General features: G+C 50.9%; 2 protein-coding genes across 2 annotated transcripts in view; both read left to right on the top strand.

Annotated features, from left to right (window-relative positions):
* The first annotated feature begins 3,645 nt into the window (after window positions 1–3,645).
* Window positions 3,646–21,759, top strand: MYO1A (myosin IA). The gene is made up of 27 exons (XM_046679036.1): window positions 3,646–3,768; window positions 3,900–4,015; window positions 4,291–4,385; window positions 4,573–4,677; window positions 4,890–4,936; window positions 5,068–5,131; window positions 5,337–5,435; window positions 7,448–7,551; window positions 7,666–7,813; window positions 8,285–8,403; window positions 8,487–8,573; window positions 9,946–10,011; window positions 10,165–10,269; window positions 12,275–12,337; window positions 12,541–12,741; window positions 12,910–13,136; window positions 13,487–13,687; window positions 13,950–14,043; window positions 14,531–14,680; window positions 14,791–14,859; window positions 15,303–15,377; window positions 19,092–19,223; window positions 19,968–20,074; window positions 20,465–20,597; window positions 20,708–20,860; window positions 21,039–21,166; window positions 21,490–21,759. The coding sequence occupies exons 1-27, from the start codon at window positions 3,655–3,657 to the stop codon at window positions 21,611–21,613; spliced, it is 3,126 nt and encodes a 1,041-aa protein (XP_046534992.1). The 5' UTR covers window positions 3,646–3,654; the 3' UTR covers window positions 21,614–21,759.
* Window positions 21,588–23,131, top strand: part of TAC3 (tachykinin precursor 3) — a 12,370-nt gene continuing 10,826 nt past the window's right edge. Inside the window, exon 1 of the mRNA XM_046679048.1 lies at window positions 21,588–21,620. The gene's annotated coding sequence lies outside the window, so the exon portion shown is untranslated. The remainder of the gene's footprint in view (window positions 21,621–23,131) is intronic.

Consider the following 23,131-nt stretch of genomic DNA (forward strand, 5'->3'; position numbering starts at 1 on the left):
TCGGAGTGGAGGAAGACTAATAAGCTCCAGGTGGCTCAGTTTCTCCTGGGAAGCAGGAACAGTCCTGCATCCCCCGTGCTTCTCCCCACCCCGGATGCTTTGAGAGATCTTGAAATTCCAGATGACTTGGGTGCGTATTTCATACTTTGTTAATTTGGAGTGACCCACTCATCCCAGTTTGCCTGGGACTTTCCTAATTTTAGCATCAGATTCCCGTGTCCAGAGAACTCACCTCAGGTCCCAGACAAACCAGGATGTTTGGTCACCCTAGCTGTGATGTTCAGCTGTTCTTTCTAAGCCTGAGGTTGCCATTTCATTGTAGGGTCACTTCGCTCGTGTGAGCACACAGTAGGCACTCAATAGACAAGTGAATGGGTGAACACACAGATAAACCCCCAGGTGTAGACGGCTGCAGATTCCTGGGCTGAAGAACAGAAGAGCTGGGTTCTGGTCTGAGCTCTGCCAGGTTTGCAGTGATGTGATCCTGGGAAAGTGGTTTCTCACTCTAGGTCTGTTTCCTCTACTGTAAAATAGGGGATCTGTTGTCATTTCTCCCTCTGATACTGTGATCCTGCTCCTCCTAGATATAGGATTATATTCCTATGTCACTTCCACTCAGCTTTTTCTCTCTCTCTTTTCCTTGCCTTTCCCCCACTTTCAAATATATATAGTAGATCAATAAATTACGTAAGGGCAGGTTGATAATGGAACTGCTGATGGGCCAGGCTTATGCACAGTGCCGCTGTGAGAGCAATAGAGTTTGGACCTTGAACCAAGCAGCTGTGGCTGGGAGTTGGGGAATCAAGTCTATCTTTAGTTAAGTGTCTGTAATTACCTAATTTTCTCTTTGTGCATGCCTGGGAGAGAGGATGGTGGGCAGAGGGAGCCTGCTGTTTAGGAATTTTTCTGGGTGGATGAGGGGGTACCCTAGAAAATAGGATTTTATAAGCTTCTTATCTATCGGAGGCAGCTATTTCCAGCTGGGCTGGTGCCCAGGAAAACATCCCCGAGTCTTATTCAGTATCCTAGCACAGAAGAAGGATTAAAATTAGAAATGCCAGGACTTGGGCTGAAACTTGTGGCCAACTTAGGATCAGGAAGCTGCATTCTGTTCCTGGTTCTGCCATATACTGCCTGTGGACCTACAGGCACACGGTCTAGCCTCTCTGAGCCTCAGTGTTTGACTCTAATTTCCCTCTTTAATGGAGTGAGTGCACTGCCCACCTCCAGTGTGATGTGCTGCAGTGAGATGACACAGATGAGAGCTCAGTGAAACTGGCCTCTCTACAAGTGCCAGGGGTTATTACTAACTTTAGTCTTTGGGTCTGTGTGATGGGGTCCAATTCGTGGGGGGAGGGAAGTAGAGAGGAATTTGGGAATTTTGTCTGCTTAGTTCCCCGAGTAATGTTATTCACAGCCCCCCTACTCCCAATAAGATAGAAAGGATAGGTTTGAGAGAGGTACCATTTCTTTGCTAGGAGGACACCCCAACCTACCTTTCTCCTTGACAAAACTCCTGACTTTCTGGAAAAACTTTTTCTTGGCTAGAAATTCCACTTCTTCTGCTCTCATTTCCAAATTTGGGGGGCAATGGAGGAAGAACTCTACTTGAGCCCCTCAGCTAAGGCCAGCTAGATAACTTTTCTTACCTAGAGGGGGCTTTCTCTTGTGACTGTCTCCCTCTGGGGCTTTGGGCCTGCGAAGGGTTAAGCGAGCCACACCCTCAGCAGGAACAGCCTTGGACTTTGTGCTGAGCAGTCTCTGGCCTTTCCTGGCTCAACTGGCACGGGGAGCCCAGGCTGGAGGAGGCAGCACAGAGAAAGTTCAGAAGAGTGGAGACTGGCAAGAGGAGGGCAGCCTCTTTCCTGGCTTCCCCAACACCATGGACAGCTCCCATTAACAAAGGCACCTCTTACCCTTGGGGCCTGGGACTCCTATGCCCCCTTCCTGTCAAATTGGGATTTCATCCACCATTCTCCAAGGGACACTGAAGTTACACCCTAGTCCCAGTGTTGGGTAAGTCCTGCCTTGACCTGTCACTGCTCCTCTTTTAACAACTTGGGCTGCCACAACTGGGGGCTGCTTCCTTTCCCCTTCCCCATCTCCAACCAATCACATTCCCAGTCCCCTCAAATCCAAATCCAAAGAAGATGCCTCTCCCAGCCCTGCTTCTGCTTCTGCTTCTCACCTTTCCCTGCCAAGTTACTTTAAAACTTCTTCTTTTTTAAATCTGGAAAATGTGGGATAATAATAGTGCCTCCTTCATGGGGATATTGTAAGCATCGAATGAATTAGTATATGTAGTGTTTAGAGCCCTGCCTGGCCCATGGTAAATGCTATGTGATTGCTAGAGGCTGCTGTTATCAGTATTCTCGTTGCTCCCTCAGTTGTGTCTTTCTAGGAAGTGAGAAGTGCTCTCTTTCCCTGGAGCTTGGGGAAAGCAGAGTGAGGGGAGGAGGCAGCCCGTGCTCCCTTCTTGCCCCACCTTCCATTCCTGCTTCTCCCCACCCCCACCCCCGCCGCCCAGGTTGAGTGATGCAGGAGAGTAGGAGGATGTGGCTCTTTTGTTCCTGTTAGGGAGTGGCACTGACCATTGCACTAATAATCCTGCCCTGTACCAGGCCACCCTGCCTACTCAGGCCCACAGGAAAGACTGAGGAGGGCTGGGCTTTCTCCTTAGGTTGTACCTGCCATGTGCTTGCTGCATGGGGGCCGAGTCCCACAATGCTCTCTGTTCCTCTTTCAGTTCCTCCTTTCCATTCCCACCAGCGACTAAAAAGCTGGGTGTGTCCCTCGGGGGCAAAGTCCATGACAGAAGGTTGCAGGATTGGATGTAAAAGCTGGAGATAGAAAAAATAGGGACAGATGTGTAGACACATCCAGAGGTCCTGGCAACTATTTGATGTTGGGGAAACAAACTCACTTTCATTTCCTTTGGGGTATTCCAGTCTTTTATGGAGGAACGCCTGCCTCTTCTCTAACTCATCACCTTGTCCAGTCCCCATTTAAAAAATGTCTCCCAATGCAGTCTATACAGAAACTGAAATATAATAATGTACACTTGAAATTTACACACAACGTTAAAAGCCAATATGACCTCAATAAAATAAAAAAATTTAATGGGTATGGGTGGACTGGGTGACTGAAATAGGGGCTGTCAGAGGTAGGGAGTTGAGGATAACTGGGGGCAAATAGTCCAGGAGTCAGGACCCTGGCCAGGGCCTCGGTGCAGGAGGGAGAGGGCTGTTGGCGCCGGGCTGCGGCAGAAAGCTTTGCTTGCCCTTTCCTCCTCAGCCCTCTCCTGCAAGCACAGCTGTGCCCCTCCAGTCGCTGCCTGCTGGGTGCCTTCCGCACCCTGGAGGTCAGAGGCAGGTGGTCATGTCCCGCCTCTGCCCTACCCCCACCAACACTGACCCAGGGAGCAGAGGATCCCCTCACCTCCCAGGGAGTCTCCGCAGCCTCCCACAGTTAGCTTGGGCTAGTCCAAAGGCTCTCCTTCGTTGGGGGCACTCCTTAGGGCCAGGGCTTGAGGGGAGAGGAAGGCTGTCTGAGGCCCTTCTGTCTTTCTCCCTTCAAACAGTTACTGGCTCCTACAGCTGAGCAGACATCAGCAAATTGCCCCTCTTACTCCCAGAATCAATAGCCCCTCTGGATATGACTCTCCTGGAAGGTTCCGTGGGGGTGGAGGACCTCGTGCTCCTGGAACCCCTGGAACAGGAGTCTCTGCTGAAGAACCTCCAGCTGCGCTATGAAAACAGGGAGATTTATGTGAGTGCACATGGGTGCCCCTGGCTGTGGATGTGTGGCCAGAGAGTTCACGTGCTCTCACTGCCCCGTTCCCCAGCCCGACCCCCAACCTCCACCCCGCTCATTCCCTTTACCTTCTTCCCCGGCTCCAGACCTACATTGGGAACGTGTTGGTCTCAGTGAATCCCTACCAACAGCTGCCTATCTATGGCCCGGACTTCATTGCCAAATACTGGGACTATACCTTCTATGAGCTGAAGCCCCATATGTGAGTAGAGGGACCAAGGGAAGGCGACAGGGCTCCAGCTTCCTGACGATGAGACATTCTAATTTTCCCTATCCTTTCTCCTAAAGGAGGTTCTCCAGCTGTCCCTTCCTCCCCTGGCCCTCTGGAGGCCCCTTCCTAGACGGGTCACTTGCTTGAGTCTGGTCTGAGTGGGAGGGTGGATGCATCTGGGGGCTGAGGATCGAGTGAAAGATGGTGTCTTGGACTGGTCCCATACTAGACATCAACCAATTCTTCCCCCCCCCCCCCGACCAAAGCTATGCGTTGGCAAATGTGGCGTACCAGTCACTGAAGGACCGGGACCGAGACCAGTGTATCCTCATCACGGGCGAGAGTGGAGCGGGGAAGACCGGTGAGGCACCTGGCTAGGGAGCCAGGAGTCACTGCTAGAACTCCCCCCTTATCTCTTTCCAGTCCAGGCCTAGTCCTGCCCCACCCCCCAAATTCCTTCCCAGTTTTTCTGACTCTGAGGGGTGCGAGGTGCTGGAATGAGGGACGCCAAGGAGAGTGGGGGGTCCACATGAGGGTTTCTCTTACAGAGGCTAGTAAGCTGGTGATGTCTTACGTGGCGGCCGTCTGTGGGAAGGGGGAGCAGGTGAATTCCGTGAAGGAGCAGCTACTTCAGTCAAACCCGGTGCTGGAGGGTGAGAATTCCAGTCTCTGCCCTCTCACTCCCCGCCAACTGCCCCAGAGTCACCCAGCCCTGGGCCTTCTTCCTCAGAGTTCCAACACCACTGCCCTTGTTCAGCCTGAAAAACCTGAGATGGGCACGATGACAGAAGACCTTCCTCCTTTCCCTTCTCTAAGACCCGCTCCTCCCCTCAGCCTCCTCACTCCTCTCCCCTTGTCTCTGCAGCTTTTGGCAATGCCAAGACCATTCGCAACAACAACTCCTCTCGATTTGTGAGTGACCATCTCCCCGGCCTGGGAGGAGAGGGTGTGGGGGCATGAGAGGGAGCAACACGGCACAGACCCCTCCTGGACGGGGTGGTGAGAGGAGGAGGAAGCAAAGTCTCTCTCTCTGGTCTCTGAAGGGAAAATACATGGATATTGAGTTTGACTTCAAGGGATCCCCCCTCGGTGGCGTCATCACAAACTGTACGTGTCTCCTCGTTCCACTCCCTGCCTCTCTTTTCCGCCTGCCCCCCAGTGTCCCTTTCTGCTAATCTGCTACTGTAGGAAGGAGGAATCTTAGACTACCAGACCTCCCAAACACTAGCAACACCAGGGATGAGGACAGAATTGGAGGGAAGGTGTGCTATCTTCCAGGACCTCAGAACATTATTTTCTAATTCTCTGCCAGATCTGCTTGAGAAGTCCCGAGTGGTGAAGCAGCTTGAAGGAGAAAGGAACTTCCACATCTTCTATCAGCTACTGGCTGGAGCAGATGCACAGCTGCTGAGTATGTGCCTGCCCCAGACACATGGCAGAACGTCCCCAACCTCCATCCAATCCCCAGAACCCCCGTCCCCTCTGGGTCCCTGCAGCCCCCTTCCTTTGAGCCCCTCAGACTCCTCCTGCCTGCATTCCCCACCCTGAATGTCATCCACCCTTTCTTGGAAACAAATCCCCCCCTCTGTGTTTTCTTCCTTTTCTTGGGTTTTATTGCTAGGAATAAGTCTTCTTGTGTCTTTACTGCTCTTTCTCCTCTGTCTTGCTGAGTTCCTCTTTCCCCAAGCTGGCTTCAAAAATGGAATACTCATTTCCATCTACCATCTTTCCTATCTTCGATTTAAGTGACTTTATTGATAGCTCAGCAGTAAATCAGGCAGGATAGGATGTTGCAAGTGTTCAAGAACTTTCCATGAGCTCTAACTGAAGTTGTTCTGGGTCTACATCTGCCTCAGCCAGAACCCTGTCCTTGATTTCCTCTTCTTACATAGTTCTATGAAGGTTCCATTTATTCATTCATCAAACATCTCTTGAACACCTACTATGATTGAACATTGTGCTGGCTTCTAGGGACACAGAGTTGAGTAAGACATGGACCCTGTCCTCACAGAACCTACGGTCTTCTAGGGATGGCAGATGTGTGAATAGATACATTGTAATACAGTGTGATCAGTGCCGATAGGCCCGTGTAGGTGGCTATAGAAGCAGAAGGCATGGAGCACCTTACCTTATCCTGGGGAAGAGACCATCCCAGCCTGGATGCTGGGCAGGCCCAAGGTCTCTCTGGGTGGACATCACAGCGGGGTATGGCAGGACTTCAGGCCGTGCCAGAGTTTGCCTCCTAATTCCCCCTCTGGCTTGGAGGACTGTGGGTGTCTGGCCCCCAAGGACCTGTCCCTTTGGTTTCTGGTTATTCTATGCTAGACTTGTGCCTATCTCCTTTTCTCCTTCTGGAGATCTCTATGGTTCAAGAGCCCCCACAGGTCTCATCCTCCCTCCTGGCTTAATAGTCTTGATTCAGTTTGTCTGAATCATAGGCACTAGTGTCTTGTTCTGGCTGATTCTGCCACTCATTGGTTCAAGTTGAGTCCAGGCAGGGCCTCCCTGGTGTCATCATCCCAAGGCCTTTCTGACTTCTCCATCCAGACATCCCTCTTTAGCAGACTCCTGTTTCAAAATTTGTGTCTCAGGGGAAGCTGCCATTAAACCCTAGTTTGAGGGACACTCCCTGATTCTCAGATCACTTGAATGACAGATATTGATATCCCTCAAGCTCCACGATTAACCCACTCCTTTCCATCTCAGGTGAACAGCTTTGACTATTCCCTTGATTTGTTTATTAAAAAGAAAAAAGTTCCTGCATGCCAGCCAGGCACATAGAGCATAAAGATGAAAAGCACAAGCCCAACACATAAATTGTTCATTTGTGGGAGAGACAGAAAAACCAAGCCTAGCCTGTGTGTTGTGGGTTGGGATAGAGATCCACCACGGGGAACACGAGAGCCATTTGGCTCGTCCTCACAACGTCAGAGAAGACCTTCCAGAAGAGGGGTTGGGGTTGGAGAACATAGTACCTGATGCTCTGTCAGTGCCTAGTGAACAAATAATGAATGTGCTAACCCAGGCCAAGGGTGAGGTGTCGTGGCTGGAGACGGGTGGGATATATGTGCTCATCTGTCTGTCCTCTCCTTTGTCCTTACAGAACTGGAGACTTGAGCAGGATGGAGGGTTTGCTTGTTGGTTTTTATTGTTTAGCACCCTGAGGGTGGGGAGTAGAGTAGAATGAGGCTTTTCTTTTATAAATATTGGGAAAAAAACCAACAATTATGAACACCCAAACCCTAAATACTACTTAAAAATTTATCTATCATTATAGGAATTAATGATCCCAAAACAAAGGAGGCAGGGAAGAACCTTCAAATAAATAAATGAGTCAACGTAGGGCAAGGGCTGTGAGGGTCAAGGCTGGAGGGCTCCAGAGAACCCGTGTACTAACCTCTTCCCTCACACTGGCCCTCCCAGAGGCCCTGAAGCTGGAGAAAGACACAATCAGCTATGCTTATCTGAGCCGAAAAGTGTCCAGTGTGGATGGCATGGATGACGCCTCTAACTTCAAAGCCGTACAGGTGGGTGCCCAGGTGGGCCCTTAGGTCATGCCCTGAGCTCACGCTCTGGCTTTGAGAAGGGAGGCATTGGACTGGCCCCTCAGGACAGCCTCTGATTTCTGCTCTTTCCCTCAGAGTGCAATGGCCATGATTGGGTTCTCGGAGGACGAGATTCGACAGGTGCTAGAGGTGACGGCCCTGGTGCTGAAGCTGGGGAATGTGGAACTGGTAGACGAGTTCCAAGCCAATGGGATATCCGCAAGTGGCATCTGTAATGCGAGAGGTCTGTACTACCCTGCTGGAGCCCCCAACCAGCTCCCTGAATCTCCTACTGCCATTTCTGTTTTTCCTCCTCTCCAGCATAATTGAGTTCACTTGGATTCAGTCCCACTCAGCCTGCTCCTGAGTTCTTCCCCAAACATACTCAGGTAGAACTCCGAGGGAGGCATATTGGAACGAGGTTTTGAAGTTTGGTAGATCTTGGTTCTGGGACCTCTCTGAATCTCAGTGGATTCTTTGCAAAATGGAAACAATTACACCTATTTTGGGAGATTCTCTTATTAAAGTAGATAATGCATGCAAAGTGTCCATATCTCTCTTCTCCCTTCTTCCTCCCTAGAGATTCCTCCAGGGTCAGGACTTCCCCAGCAAGACCCAGGGACGCCAGTCTCCTAGCAGTTCATGCACCAGCCCTCCCTCCCTCCCTGGGAGAAAGCCCTCTCTCAGGCCATGTTGTATTTCCTCATCACTCCAGGTATTGAGGAGATTGGGGAAATGGTGGGCTTGAATTCAGAGGAACTGGAGAGAGCCTTGTGCTCGAGGACCATGGAGACAGCCAAAGAAAAAGTGGTCACTGCACTGAGTGTCATCCAGGTAGGGGTCCTACGGGGGTGGGGGGGGCTAATTTCAAGTCTGTTCTGTGGCTGCCACTCTAACCGGCTGGCCCTGCCCTGCAGGCTCAGTATGCTCGGGATGCTCTGGCTAAGAACATCTATAGCCGCCTTTTCAACTGGATAGTGAATCGAATCAACGAGAGTATCAAGGTGAGAGATTGCCCTCCTCCATCAGCACTCTCCTGCCTGCTCACCTTTCTTGCCCTGGTCACCAGCCCCATACCTTGGGTTCTGAGAGGAACAGAGTAAGAAGGATGAGGGGTAAGCTACAGTTCCTTCCGGTAGTGTGTTGTGGAAATGTCTTTGGTTTTTGAGTTCGACTATCTGGATCCCCTACTTACTAGTCGTATAGCTTTTCAATTTTGCAAAGGCTCTGAGCATCAGCTTCCTGATTTGGGACATGGGACCCTAATGCCTACCTGCTTCACAGGGTTTGGTCAGGGTCAGATAAGATTATGTACATGGTTACCACAGACCCAGCAATTCCACTTCTAGGTATATATCCAAGAGAATTGAAAACAGATGTCCACATAAAAACCTATACATGAATGTTCATAGAGGCATTATTCATAAGAGCCAAAAAGTGGAAACAACTCAAAAGTTCATCAACTGATGAATGGATAAAGAAAGTGTGGTATATCCATGCAATGGAATATTATTTGGATATAAAAAGGAATGAAGTACTGATACGTGCTCAACATGGATGAATCTTGAAAACATGTTGAGTGAAAGAAGCCAAATACAAAAGGCCACATTTTGTATTATTCCATTTATAGGAATGTCCAGCATAGGCAAGTCCATAGGGATGAGAAATAGATTAGCGGTTACCAGGGGCTGGGGGGCTGGGGAATGGAAGTGACTGCTAACGGGTAGATTTCTTTTTGAAAGGATGAAAATGCTCTGGAATTAGGTAGTGGTGATGGTTGTACACCCTTTGAATATACTAAAATACCACTGAATTGTATACCTTTAAAGGTAAATTTTATGTTATGTGTATTAGGTGAAAATAGAGCTATTATGAAACAATTATGTACATGAAAATGCCATCAATTTAGAAGCTATTACCGGAAGGCAGCAGGATAAAATGGGATTTTGAGTCTAGGTTTGGTAAATGCTTACTCCTTTTGATATTTGATTTTTTCATCTGTAAAACGGGAATAATCACACCTTATAGAGTTATGATAAGGATTAATGAAATAAGAACATAAATTTCTTTGTAAAATGCTCTACAGATATAAGAGATGGTTATTTTCCCGAGAGGATTTTAATGTCTTTCTACTTTGTACCATGGGAACACCAACCTGGAATCTATTTGCATCTTCCTTTTCCTCCATTCCTCCCTCTTTGCTTGTCCTTCAGCATTTTGAGGAGGAGAGAGAATAAGTCACACCAACTCCTTACCAGCTCGGTCAAGCTCACCTGAGTTCTATTTGCCCCCTGTTCCATCACATCCAGCCCAGAAGGGCCTGGCCTGGTGTGCAGAGGGGGCCTGTCCTCAGATTTATCTATTTTTCCTCTTCAGGTGGGCACCGGGGAGAAGAAGAAGGTAATGGGGGTCCTGGATATCTATGGCTTTGAAATATTAGAGGTGAGAGAGCTTCACCCAACCTCATACCTTGCTTCCCTAGGGTTAGGGTGACAGCTCAAAGTGGGGATGGGAGAGAGGGGAGGTGGGGCTGAGATGGAGGAAGTCTCTTGGGCTGAGCTGGTCTCTTTCTCTAACCTGTGTCCCCTCCTGCAGGATAATAGCTTTGAGCAATTTGTGATCAACTACTGCAATGAGAAGCTACAGCAGGTGTTCATAGAGATGACACTGAGAGAGGAGCAAGAGGAATATAAGAGAGAGGTAAACAATGCCTTCTCTCCACGTTCCCTCTGTGATGTGACTTCTAGGCACACGCCAGGTCTTTCTATCTCCTTGATCACCATTTCCTCTCAGTTGTCCCCAGATGGGAACACAGAGGATGAAAAGTTTCCCTTGCACAGCTGAACATTCCAGCATTACCAAGAAGCCCTAATTTTCTGCTCTGCATGCCCCAGGTCCCCATCCTCCCACTCCAGGCCAGGCAAGGAAGGGGCCAGATTGATGGAAGGGTGTGTGTGTGGGGGGAGAGTCCTGAGAAGAGGGAAGCGACAGCTGTGCTTGGCCTGTGGCAGACTGCGAGCCACATTTAGAAGGGACATTTCTCCTGGGCTTGGCACCCTACACATCCCTTTCTGTGCCCTTCTCTAATGTCTCAGAATCCTTTGTTTCCCCCGGGCCTTAGCTGATGTCGCCATCCCCTCTTGTAGCACCCTGATCCAAGACTTCCTCACCAGAAGTGCCCCATGGCTCAAAATTTCTGCACTCCTTCCCCTGTTCCGCGAAAACTCCTGTTTTCTGCAGCTAGGTGTTAGAAAAGCTCTCTGACTGAGCTCATCCAGTCCCAAGTGTGAATGGCTGAAAGTCTCACTCGTCAAAACGCTCCCAGGGCTGCTCCCTGTGAGCTCTCGGGAATCTGTTGTGGCAGAATTTCAGACAATGTGGTCACAATGGGTGGAAAAGTTTTTTCAGTTGTTTTGTATGTTTGTATTTAAAAATTTTAAATTATCAGATAGATAGGTAATTCATTCCCATGCTTCAAAATTCAAAAAGCTTAAAGAAAAGTATCAAGAAAAGTCTCCCCCCGAGCCTGTCTTCAGCCTCCGAGTCCCGCCCCAGGTAGAGGCACCTGAAGTGGGCCCTCCTTCCAGAGGCCTGTTATGTGTAGACGAGTAAATCTGTAAACATGTTTTTCCACAAACTTTATTCAAGTGGCAGTGACTACACTCAGTTCTACACCATACTTTCATCAGTTAACAAGAGATCTTTCTGTGTCAAGTAGATAAAGATGCTTTTTCACATGGGATTGTAAGGATATCATAATTCATTTAACAATTGGGGAAGGTATTTCTGGGATGAGGTGAGAGGGCAACTTAGCTCCACTCTGCATTCCCTGAAGACCTGTGAGGGAGGAAGAAGAGAGGCATGTGTTCCCCAGCCACACCTGGGCCTGGCTGGAACCTGGGAGGCCTGGCCCTTGGCTGGGTTCAGGAGCTTTCCTGCTTGTAGGCCTGATATGCAGCAAATCCCTAAAGTGGAGAATGACTGTCCTTGGGTCTCCTGCTTCTGTACCGTTCTTGCTTTTTTTTTAAAAAAATTATACAGTCCCAAAGTACCATGTAGATCAGTGGTTCTTAAAGTGTGGTCCTGGGCCAGCAGCATCAGCATCCCCTGGGAATGTGTTAGAAAGGCAGGTTCCTGGGCCCAGTCCCAGACCTGCTGCCTCTGTCGCTCTGGGGGTGGGCCCAGCGCTCTGTGGTCTAACACGCCCTCCAGGTGACTGTGATGCACACTCAAGTTTGAGAATCACTGATGTAGGTCTTTGAAGATGTGTCAAATTAGCTTTGTTGTTTGAGGCTAAACTCACTCGTGTGCTCTGGTTCCATAGTTCATTGCCAGAGCAGTGTGGCCATTTGTTCTTCCACCCACTCAAGGGTCCTGCCCCACTCCCACAGTAGGGTAACCCCTATCCCAATCTTCACCCAACATATTACATTTCCCTCTCCACCCTGGAGCACCTACAGGGCTTTCTGCATTGCGTCGCCTCTCTCACACATGTGGGTCCTCCCATATGTCTGTCCACCCACCCCACAAATTCTCCTCCAACCTTGGAGGGATGGGGATGTAAATAGAAACCACACCAGGACCCCTCTGAACTGTAGAGCTTTCTGATAGTCCTTTGTGGGGTGGGTGAGAGGGGTCCTGGGTCTGGTGAGGTCTTTGGAGACTTGTCTTGGACCTGCTGCCTGTAATTTGTCTCCCCCTGCAGGGCATACCATGGACGAAGGTGGACTACTTTGATAATGGCATCATCTGTAACCTCATTGAGCATGTGCGTTCTCCTTCTCTTTCCTGGGACCTCCCCTTGCAGACTGCCTGAACATCCTTCCCCTATCTCTCTCTCCTCCCTCCCCTTGCCTCGCGTGGTAAGGATTGTAAAGAGGGCAAAAGATGAGGGGGCAGAGGGGCAGCAGTGAGGACATGGACATCTTGGAGGACCAGGTCTAGGTTGGGCTGATCTCGTTCTCTGGGTAGAATCAGCAAGGCATCCTGGCCATGCTGGATGAGGAGTGCCTGCGGCCTGGAGTCGTCAGTGACTCTACCTTCCTAGCGAAGCTGAACCAACTCTTCTCCAAGCATGGTCACTATGAGAGCAAAGTCACCCAGAACGCCCAGCGCCAGTATGACCACACCATGGGCCTCAGCTGCTTCCGCATCTGCCACTATGCGGGCAAGGTGATATGGCTGGGCTGGAGGGTAACTGCTGGGCCTAGGATAGGCTGAATGCACTGGGGGAGGAATTGGGGGGAGATGAGAATCTAGAATACTTCACAACGAAACTAGGAGGGCCAAGTGCTGGGACAAGGTCATGGGCTCTCCAAACCCATAGCTGTTCCTCTGCAGGTGACATACAGCGTGAATGGCTTCATCGACAAGAATAATGACTTACTCTTCCGGGACCTGTCCCAGGCCATGTGGAATGCCCAGCACCCCCTCCTTCGGTCCTTATTCCCAGAGGGTGATCCCAAGCAGGCATCTCTCAAACGCCCCCCAACTGCTGGGGCCCAGTTCAAGAGTTCTGTGGCCATACTCATGAAGAACCTATATTCCAAGAACCCCAACTACATCAGGTGACATGCTGGGCACACAGGGGAACATGCTACATGTGTGATGGCATGTGCAGGGTCCATGCACTCTAGAACATCCACGTGGGAGACATGTCTGGAATAAGGGTATCAGAAGCTCTTTACTCATGGAAAACAGAGCCAGACGAAGAGCTGAGAGTCCTGTAGCGGGGAGGGCATCAGACTTTGGTAGGGACCATGCTATAGTGCGTGAGACTAGGACGGCCAGTGTGCCCATTTCCTCTGAAATTTCTCAACTTGGGAATGTGTGCAGAATAGGGGTGTAGAGACTAGGGTGGGTTACACCAGCAGAGGGGAAGCTCCTGAAGCCTCTGTCTTGGCCCACCTCCCACTAGGTGCATAAAGCCCAATGAGCACCAGCAGCGAGGTCAGTTCTCCTCGGAGCTGGTGGCAGTCCAGGTTCGGTACCTGGGGCTCCTGGAAAATGTGCGGGTGCGGCGGGCTGGCTACGCCTACCGCCAGCTATATGGGCCCTTCCTGGAGAGGTACCGATTGCTGAGCCGGAGCACTTGGCCTCGCTGGAACGGAGGAGAGCGGTGAGATTCAGTGGGGAGACTAGGGAGCAGGGAAGGGCAGTGCAGGGAACATCCGTAGGAAGGGCACAGGAGATGCCGTGTGCGTCTGCTGAAGCTCGGGGGGATAGATACTTGGGGAGATAAATTTAACGGTCCCTTTTCAGAGGCTCTGAAGTCTGTTTGCACCCTGAATGCTTCTCCCAGGGTGAGAGGGTGAGGGAAAATGTGGAAGAGGATCTCCCCTGGGCTGCCCCTCGGCACCTTTCGCGATCTGCTCCTGTAGGGAGGGGGTCGAGAAGGTCCTGGGGGAACTGAGCATGTCCTCAGAGGAGCTGGCCTTTGGGAAGACAAAGATCTTCATTAGAAGCCCCAAGACTGTGAGTTGGAGAGTGCACCTGCTTTTGGTGGGCATGGGAGGTGGAAGAGTCAGAGAGTCCCCTCCACCCCCCACCAAGAGAAAGTCTGGAGGGGAGGGGAGCATCCATAACCTGGAATGGAGAGTGGGTCAGGAAGTCTCCTCTCTGCGGGGACTTTACCCCCGGGAACTAATCCTTGGGCTCCCACCCTCCCTGAGCCCCGGGAGTTACACGTGCTTCACAGCCTGCTCTGGTGCCTCTGACTGAAGCAAGATTGAAGGCTCAGGGTGATATGCCACTTGTGTCTGAGTTTCCAAACCCGGCACAGTGCCTGCTACAGAGTTAGAACTTGGCAGATGCTTGTTAAATGAATGAATGAACTAAGAAGACAAGGGAATGATGGAAAAAAAAAAACACTCGCTGGGCAACCTCTGGTGCTGGGGGTACAGGAAGAAAGAGCGCTGTTCTCCAGGCCAGCCTCCCTGTCCCACACTCCTGCCTCCCACAGCTTTTCTACCTGGAAGAGCAGAGGCGCCTTCGACTCCAGCAGCTGGCCACACTCATACAGAAAACATACCGAGGCTGGCGCTGCCGCACCTACTACCAGCTGATGCGCAAGAGTCAGATCCTCATTTCTGCTTGGTTTCGAGGCAACATGGTACCAGTTACCCCCAAAGTCCCATCCCCCTCACTCTAATAGGAGAATGGGAAGTGGGAGACATGGTTCAGGAGGTGGAGTTTTTCTAATAGGCCCATTGCTTTCTACAGCAAAAGAAACGCTATGGGAAGATAAAGGCATCGACGTTGTTGATCCAGGCTTTTCTGAGAGGATGGAAGGTAATGGGGCAGGGGAGAGGGCTTTCCTCCCCACAAGTTGTTCCCTCCCCCACATGGTTCCTCCTGGGTTGTGCCACCTGTTGGGGACAAAGAGTAGCAGAGAGCAAGTCCCGCTTGCACCCAGGACACAGCTCTGGGAGATCCAGAGCTATGGCACATCTGTGTCTGTGTCTGCTCCCAGTGTGGACACAAGTTGGGGAGATCTGTATAGATGCCTGGCTGTGTCTCTGACTTGGCAGCAAAGCTGTGCCTTCTGCTTTGAGTGTCCTCCTCATTGCCAACTTGTCTGACTTTACTCCCTCGCTCCAGCTACAGTCGTAGCTCTTTATCTTACTCTGTTCTTTGTGTGGTTGAAAAATAGTAGACGTCTTCTAGGTCTGTCTTCTATCTTCTAGGTCTAACTGTAGCTTTACTTTGGCTCCTTTCTTGTATGTCCCTGCCAGGTCCGCAAGAATTATCGAAAATACTTCCGGTCAGGGGCTTCCCTCACCTTGGCAAATTTCATCTACAAGAACATAGTAAGTGGTGGGGGTCGAGGGTGGAAATGGGGGGTGGAGGAGGGAGGGATGAGTTCGGAAGAGGAAGATGTGGGATTTGAGAGGAGATGACTCAAAGCTTTTTCCCAAGAGCTTCCTTACTCTGTATGCACTTATTTAAGCCCCAGGAGAAGAGGGCATGGTGTGGGACAGCAGCCCGCAGGGAGCAGGCCTCAGTGACTCGGGCTGGGGGCAGAATCAGAGAGCGTTTTGGCTTGAGTGGGCACTGCAGGCAACCTTGTGGCAGGAAGGGGTCCCAGCACACCCACCAACTGGTCCAGGCCTGAGAAGACACCTGGGGCTGGATGGCTAACAACAGTTGAGGTGAGACTCAGTGGGGAGGAGGCTGAGCCTTGTTGAAGAGCAGAGTGAGGACACACATATGGTTAACTAACCCAACCTTTCAAGATCCATTTTAAGGTTAGGGTGAAGGTGGAGGTATCATATCTTCCTTCTGTCTCTTCTGAAACAATAGCAGGCGAGTCAGAAATTAAAACTTTGGAAAGACAAATCTTAATCCCAGAGGACTGGGTCAGGGTGGGCAGGAAGAAGCTGGGACCAGGCCTGGACTTTCAAACTACGGGCAATTTCCAGTGAGAGGAAAACAGAGAGAGAGAAGGGTGATTTCCAGAGACATCCATCCCATGTGATGGTGCCTCTGAGAAGTGTCGGAGGGAAAGCAGACAGGGAGAGAGCAGCACTTCCTGTGAAACCTCAGGAAAGGCCAGAGAGCCGGAGGAAGAGCGGGAGATCTTGGACAGAGGGCTGGGGTAAATTAGAACCGACGTGCTCTGATTCGGGTTTGGACGCTTGTCAGGACTCTTACTAACTGCTCGTGCAGACGTGAGGCACATCTGTTGGAGCGCCTCTGTTGTTGGAGAGGCTGAGTCCCTGCGCCGTGTTGAGGAAGGTGGGCTCTGGGCCTCCTCATTGCCTCCCCCAGCCTTCATGGAGTCCTCCCCCTCCCCAGGGAAGCTCCAGCTTCCTAGGCCTCTTCCCTTGCCTGGTCTGTCCTCAGGCTGGCTCCAGGGTGTCTGTCTTTCTGGAGTACGTGCTCTCTTGCTACATACCTGAGACCTAGAGTCTGATTTTGCTCTTGTCTCCTGACTGGCCCCTCTTCCACGTGTATATGATCAGGCATCTGCGCAATGTCACCCCAGGAGCTGTTGGGTTTAGACCAGTATTTCGATAAATCACACTCCCTACAGAAGCACGCGCACAGGGGCCCCCGGGCATTGATTCCCCCAGGCCTTCTGACTAGTCTATATTTTGCCATCGCCTTGCTTATAGCTAATGCTAATACTTAATATTTTTTGAACATTACCATGCACTAAGCCCTTTACATGCATCAACTCTAATGCTTTCAACAACTCTGTGAGGTAGGCCCTTTTCTTTCCCCCATTTGAAGGTAAAAAACTAAGGCCCAGAGAAGTTGAATAACTTGCTAGAGATCCCATAGCTGGTAGGTGGTAGAGCTGGGATACAAACTGTTTGACTCGAGTTTAACCACTGCCGAGGCCTGCCTCCTTGCTCCCCAGTAGAGGCCTGGGCAACCCAGGCATCCTTGGCCCTAGGAGGGCTGCATAGGGAAGAACTTTCTGGATCTAGAAAAAACAAACAATTAAAAAAGAAAACCCTCAGAGGCTCCACATCAGTTGGAATATGGGGGATACTTAGGAATGGTTGTTGAATTAAATCAAACCAGACCCAGGCCTGGGGACTCCAGGGCGATTAGAGCAAGCCCCCTAAATCTGTAGTGGAAGGTGCAAAGAGCTGGGATAATTCCTGGAGAGTATTTTAACTTTTTTAACCTAACGTCTTAGTAAAAAGTTTTCCTAAAAATTCCAAAAACTTGGAAGTGCTCAAGATCAAGTCCTTTTCTCTACCTTCAATAATTCTATCCCGGAAACAGACAGGGTGCTAGGTGCTCCCTGGGGTATAAAGACTGAAGAGTCCTTGTTCTAGATTGGGCGAGATTAAACAGTCAGACGCCACGGGTGAAACTTGACTGGATCCTGGAACGGGAACAATAAAAGCAAAACTACAAAGGCTATTTTTAGAAGTTTATAAGGGACATGTGGAGAAATTTGAGTATGCAATGCTGTTGGATGAGTGTATGTGATTGATGTCGATTTTCTTAGTCATGGTGATGGAATTATGATTGTGTAAGAGAATGTCCCAGTTCTTGGGAGATGGATGCTTAAGTTTTAGGGGAAAATGTCATGATATCTGTAATCTACTTTAGGATGATATAGTAGCAAAGATTTTTGTAGCTGTGTGTGTGTTTATCTATACACATTTGTATGTATGTATGCATGTGTTAGAGAGAGAAAGAGAGCACACAGACAGGGCAAGATGTTAACATTATCACTTGGTGAATTTATGTGAGGGCTGTGTGGTATACAGATGTTGCTTGTAATGTTTTTTCAACTCTTATGCAAGTTTTAAAACTTTAGAAATAAGAAAATAAATTGTACTTAATTAAAAAAGATGTTAAGTAAGATTATGTCACTCTTCCCCTTGAAACTCTCTAATGGTGCCTCATTTCACTCCAAACAAAAGCCTGTGTCCTTGCACAGCCTACAAGGCTCTTCCTGATCCATCCTTGACCGACCAACCCTCTCATCCTCTCTCCTCTTGCTCAGTTTAGTCCCGTCACTCTGGCTGTCTTTCTGTTTCTGAAATATGTTACCCCTCATTCCTGCTTCAGGGTCTGCTTTTTTGCATCACAGCAAGTATAATTATAGAACATTCCATTATATGTCTATTTGCTTGTGGGCTGTCTCCTTCCCCACCCCCAGTGGAATGTAAGGTCAGTGAGAATGAGGACTTGGTTTTCTCTCCTCCCTGCTGGGCCTCCACACCTAGGACGGTGCCAGGTACAGAGCGGACACTCAGTAAATGCTGCTGAATGGTGAAAAAACTCAAAACCTTGGATCCTGACTCCCAAGGACTCCCTGTCTAGAAGAAGATTTCCATGCAAATAACAGTCGTACCAAAACAGAAGTCTAGACAAAGTGTTATGAGGCTTCAAAGAAAGGAGAGGCAGCCCTGGCCCAGGGAATCAGGAGGGCTTTGAGCTACCTCTCAAAAGATGGGGAGAATCTGGGGTGGCAGAGCGGAGATGAGAGCAGCATAAGCTGAGCATAGAGTGGTCATGCGTGGGCTGGGCAGAGGCATGACAAGGAGTCCTGGCTGGCTGGTGTGCCAGGGTAATGCAGGGCAGCCTGTGACAGGAGGTTGGGCTCTCAGGAGAGGACTCAATGCCAGGTTGAGGTGTTGGGCTTAACTGATCAGAGAGGAGGGGATGTCTGGTACCTGTCTAATAGCTAACGCAGTGGCAGCCTGCTGTAGGCAATTGTGAGCTGAGAGAATGGGAAGCTCCAGGAGCAAAATATTGAGGCCAGTTTTTATATTGGTTCCTCCCACCTTACTGCCTGGGTAGCAGGTCTCTGCTTAGAGTTAATCCTGCTCTCCCCTCAATCTCCTATTCATGCTTACTGCCCAGCCTCAAGCCTACACTTCACACCGAAAGAGACCCAGGAGATGCCTCCCTTCCATCTCCTCAGGTCCACTTGTGCTTCTCCCTATGAGTGCCCTTGCTCCTTTTACGTGGCAGGATCGGGGTGCGAGTCTGCCTGCTGAGAGGTCTTTCTTCTCATCGTTCTACTCCCCATCCCCCTACTCACAACCTAGGCACGGAAATTCCTCCTGGGGCTGAAGAACAACTTGCCTGCCAGTGTCTTGGACAAAAACTGGCCCACGGCCCCTTACAGGTGCTTCACCCGCACCAATCAGGAGCTGCAGCAGCTCTTCTACCGGTGGAAGGTGAGTGGTCCAGCAGCCCCTCCTGGGGCCAGGGTCCTCGCCTCTCCTTTGTCTTTTTGTTCTCTTCCCTCTGATTTTCCTCTTCTGCTGCCTCTTCTACCATTTTTTTTCTTTTTTATTGTGGTAAAACATACACAACAAAATTTACCATTTTAACCATTTTTAAGCATACAGTTTGGTGGCATTAAGCACATTCACACTGTTGTGCAACCATCACCACCATCCATCTCCATACTTTTTTCATCGTCCCAAATGGAAACTCCGTACATATTACGCGATAACTCCCTATTTCCCCCTCCCCTAGCCCCTGGCATCTACAATCTATTTTCTGTCTCTATTAATTTCACTCTTCTAGGTACCTCATCTAAGTGGAATCATGCAATATTTGTCTTTGTGTGTCTGGCTGATTTCACTTAGCACGGAGTTCTTTTATTCAGGAAAGACTTATTGAGTACCTGTCTGGGACTAGGCCTCGTGCTGTGTGCTGGGCAGAGTTCTCAGGGGGCTTGTGTTTGATTGTTTCAGTCTCCCTTCCCCAGCATCCTCCCTCCCCAAGCATCCCTCCTCCCCAGTGCTCCAGCCCCTGCCCTCTCTGAAGTGTCTAGTGCCTATCCTTTTCCCTCTGTCTCTCTTCTTCTCCTGTCCTTACCTCTCTCCTTCTACATCTTGCTGTTCTTTTCACCTCCCTCCCCAGCCCTGCCCTCTTCCTCCGTGGTCTTAGCCCCTGCCCCTCCCCACTCGCAGTGCAAGAAATTCCGGGATCAGCTGTCTCCGAAGCAGGTAGAGATCCTGAGGGAAAAGCTCTGTGCCAGCGAACTGTTCAAGGGCAAGAAGGCTTCATACCCCCAGAGGTGAGGGCTTTTCAGACTCTGTGTAGTCAGTTTCATCAAGAGCAAAGAGAAGATTCCCCAGGTGGGATAGAGCAGTGGTTCTCAAACTCTAGTGTGCTTCAGAATGATCTGGCAGGCTGGATAACACTCAGATAGCTGCACCCCATCCTCAGATTCAGCAGGTCTGGGGTGGGTCCCAAGAATTTGCTTTTCTCACGAGTTCCCGAGGGATGCTGAGGTTGGTCCCAGACCACGCTCTGAGAACTGCTGAGATAGAGGACGTGGTGGAGGATGGGGGAAGGGGCACCGGAGGATGAAGATGGGAATTCAGTGGGGGGGGGCTCCTTGCAGGGCCTTGGGGGTCAGCGGTAAGGACCTTGTCTCCACTGCATACCTCCTGTGTGTCCTCAGTGTCCCCATTCCATTCCACGGTGACTACATTGGGCTTCAAGGGAACCCCAAGATGCAGAAGCTGAAGGGCAAGGAGGAAGGGCCTGTTCTGGTGGCAGAGACTGTGAAAAAGGTCAATCGTGGCAACGGCAAGGTGAAGGCCTGCATCCTGAACTCCCACAGCCTGATCCAGAGCCTTGGGTGGTAGCTGGAAGGGTGAGGGTGACACCCACTATTCCTCACTCTTTCCTGTTCTGTCCCTAGATTTCCTCTAGAATTCTCCTCTTGACCAAGGGGCATGTGATTCTCGCAGATGCCAAGAACTCCCAGGTCAAAACAGTCATTGGGCTGGACAGTGTGGCTGGGGTGTCAGTCACCAGCTTCAAGGATGGGCTTTTTACCTTGCATCTGAGTGAGGTATCAGAACTGGGTGGGGGCAGGGCCTCGGACTGGAGAAAGTGGTGGGCATCACGGGGCTGCAGCGGGCTGGAGGTGATGGGGACCAGACCTCACTCTCTGTGCCTTTGATGTCTCTCAGGGTGCTCCTGAGGAGAAAAGATGAATCCCTTCTCTGCCATTTTTTCCCCTTCCTCAGATATCATCAGTGGGCTCCAAGGGGGACTTCCTGCTGGTCAGCGAGCATGTGATTGAGCTGCTGACCAGGATGTACCAGGCTGTGCTGAATGCTACGCAGAGGCAGCTTCCAATCACAGTGACTGACGAGTAAGGCCATGAGCTGGGGGAGAGGGACGGCTTGGGGCAGATGACCAAGCTGTTAGTCATTGTGACCGGGCAACTTCGTGCTGTCAGAAGTGAAGCACAGTGTCAGGACAGGGCTTGGAAGGGTTTCTTAGTCTCCCGACCCAAGTTTTCTGGGTCCCTGAGTCTTCTGACACTGGGAGGGGCCCGAGGGAGGGGGGAGGGCACAGGGGAGTAGGAGGATGGACCTGCTTCAAGAAGGGGAGGGGAAGCCATCAGAAAATTACGGGACTAGGAGTGAGAGGATAAGAGCGCTAGCTTTGCCTTTCTGTCTGTTCCCTCTCCAGGTTCTCAGTGAGGTTCAAGGAGAACGATGTGGCTGTCAAGGTCATCCAGAGCCCTGGGGGTGGTGGGAACGGCAAGCTTAGCTGCAAGAAGAAGGGGAGTCATCACCTGGAAGTGGCTGTATAGTGAGGAGGTGGGGACCTCACGAGATTCAGCAGTTTCTTGCTGCAGGACCAGCACCAACCCCACCCACACACCTCTGGGGATGATCTCATGTCTAACCCTTCTGATCGTGGGGTGGGGCTCAGGGGTGGAAGAACCCTTGAAGAGGACCTTTCTTCTCCCAAACTTTTCCAGTCTTCTCTCCAAACTTAGCTTCCTCCCACCCTCCGCCTCTTTGCCCGCTAATAAAACAAGTGACTTCCCAAAGGTTTGGTCAGTGTGGGTGGATCTCTGTTCCCCCATCTTCTCAAGGACTTGTGCTCAGACCCCCTTCCCTCCTCCCCTTTCCCTCCCTCAGGCTCCTTGGAGCCAGCTAATACAGATAATAAGAATGGAAAAGAAGGGAAATTGTCTCGGGCTCCTTGACCGGCTGAGCTCTGGCAGGGGTTTGGAGAGACTGGGGTGGGGATGGGGCTCAGGTCGCAGGTGGCCAATGGGCTGATTCATTAAGTGTGTCCCTGGAGGGAAGAAGTGAGGATCCAAGTCTTGGCATAGCCTGGGATCCTTTGGAGATATTTAGCCTGAAAGAGGCCCGAGGCTGGAGGGCTCATGTGGGCCGAGGTAAGCTGGGGAATGCAGGGTCTCCGCACCCAGGAGCCCCACTGCCCCCACCGGCCCCAAGTTCAGCACTGGGCTTTGTCACACCTGCCTGCCGGCACCCACTTTTCCATACACCTGAGATGCCGGGCTGCTGCCAACAGTTATCTTGCTAATTGCTGTCCCGCAGCTGGGGCCTGCAGCTGGTGGCACTTGACAAGGGAGGCTCCCCACCCCAGGATCTCCCCCATCCCTATGACTGACTCCTTTCCTCATGCCTTCGTTTATTTTCCCTGTGTCATCATCATTATTTTTTTCTCGGTTTCCAACTGCTGATGCTATCTCATTGTCCCCGTTTCTGTGCGCTCTAATATCAATACGGAATAGTTTGTTTAATGCCTTAAATACCCACCCTCATGTCTGTTTCCTCAGAGACCGTCTTGTCTCAGCCTCTCCTGCCCGGTCTCTACCTTCAGGGAACAAGCAGCTCCTCTGTCTGCAGTAAACTTTAGATCTGTGCTCAGGGAGAGCCTACAAATGGCTGCCTTTGTTTCTGTCTCTGGATGTCTCTCCCACCCCTCACTGTCTCTGCCTTCCCTGCCTCTTCCCTGTCTCCATGCTGAGCTCACTGTGCCTTCAGCTGGGGTCTCCCTCCACCCCGGCTCCCATCAGCAGGCAGCTCACGGCCCAGGTGATCGTGCAGGCAGGAGACCTGATTAACTTCTCTTCTTGCCTGCAGATTAATCTTGCTCTTTGAGCACCAGCCCCGTGTTCTGGCACACCCTGCTCTGAGCTGAGAGGGGATCCAGGGAGTCAGCTCTTCCCAGGCGGGTGAGGGGCTTGCACTGTCCTGGGGGGGCCGTGTCCTGAGTTGGGGTAGCTGAGGCTCTGGCCAGCCTTCCGCCACCCCTGACAGCGCCCCCCCCCCCCCCCCCCCCCCCCCCC

This window comes from Equus quagga, chromosome 1, assembly GCF_021613505.1.
Source record: "Equus quagga isolate Etosha38 chromosome 1, UCLA_HA_Equagga_1.0, whole genome shotgun sequence".
NCBI classification, from domain to species: domain Eukaryota; kingdom Metazoa; phylum Chordata; class Mammalia; order Perissodactyla; family Equidae; genus Equus; species Equus quagga.

Excerpts from the sequence above, each read along its gene's own strand:
- MYO1A (XM_046679036.1), top strand. The coding sequence starts at position 3,655 with ATGACTCTCCTGGAAGGTTCCGTGGGGGTGGAGGACCTCGTGCTCCTG. Across the intron at positions 4,678-4,889 it reads GTCAAACCCGGTGCTGGAGG|CTTTTGGCAATGCCAAGACC; the intron begins GTGAGAATTCCA and ends TTGTCTCTGCAG. Across the intron at positions 14,044-14,530 it reads TCATTAGAAGCCCCAAGACT|CTTTTCTACCTGGAAGAGCA; the intron begins GTGAGTTGGAGA and ends TGCCTCCCACAG.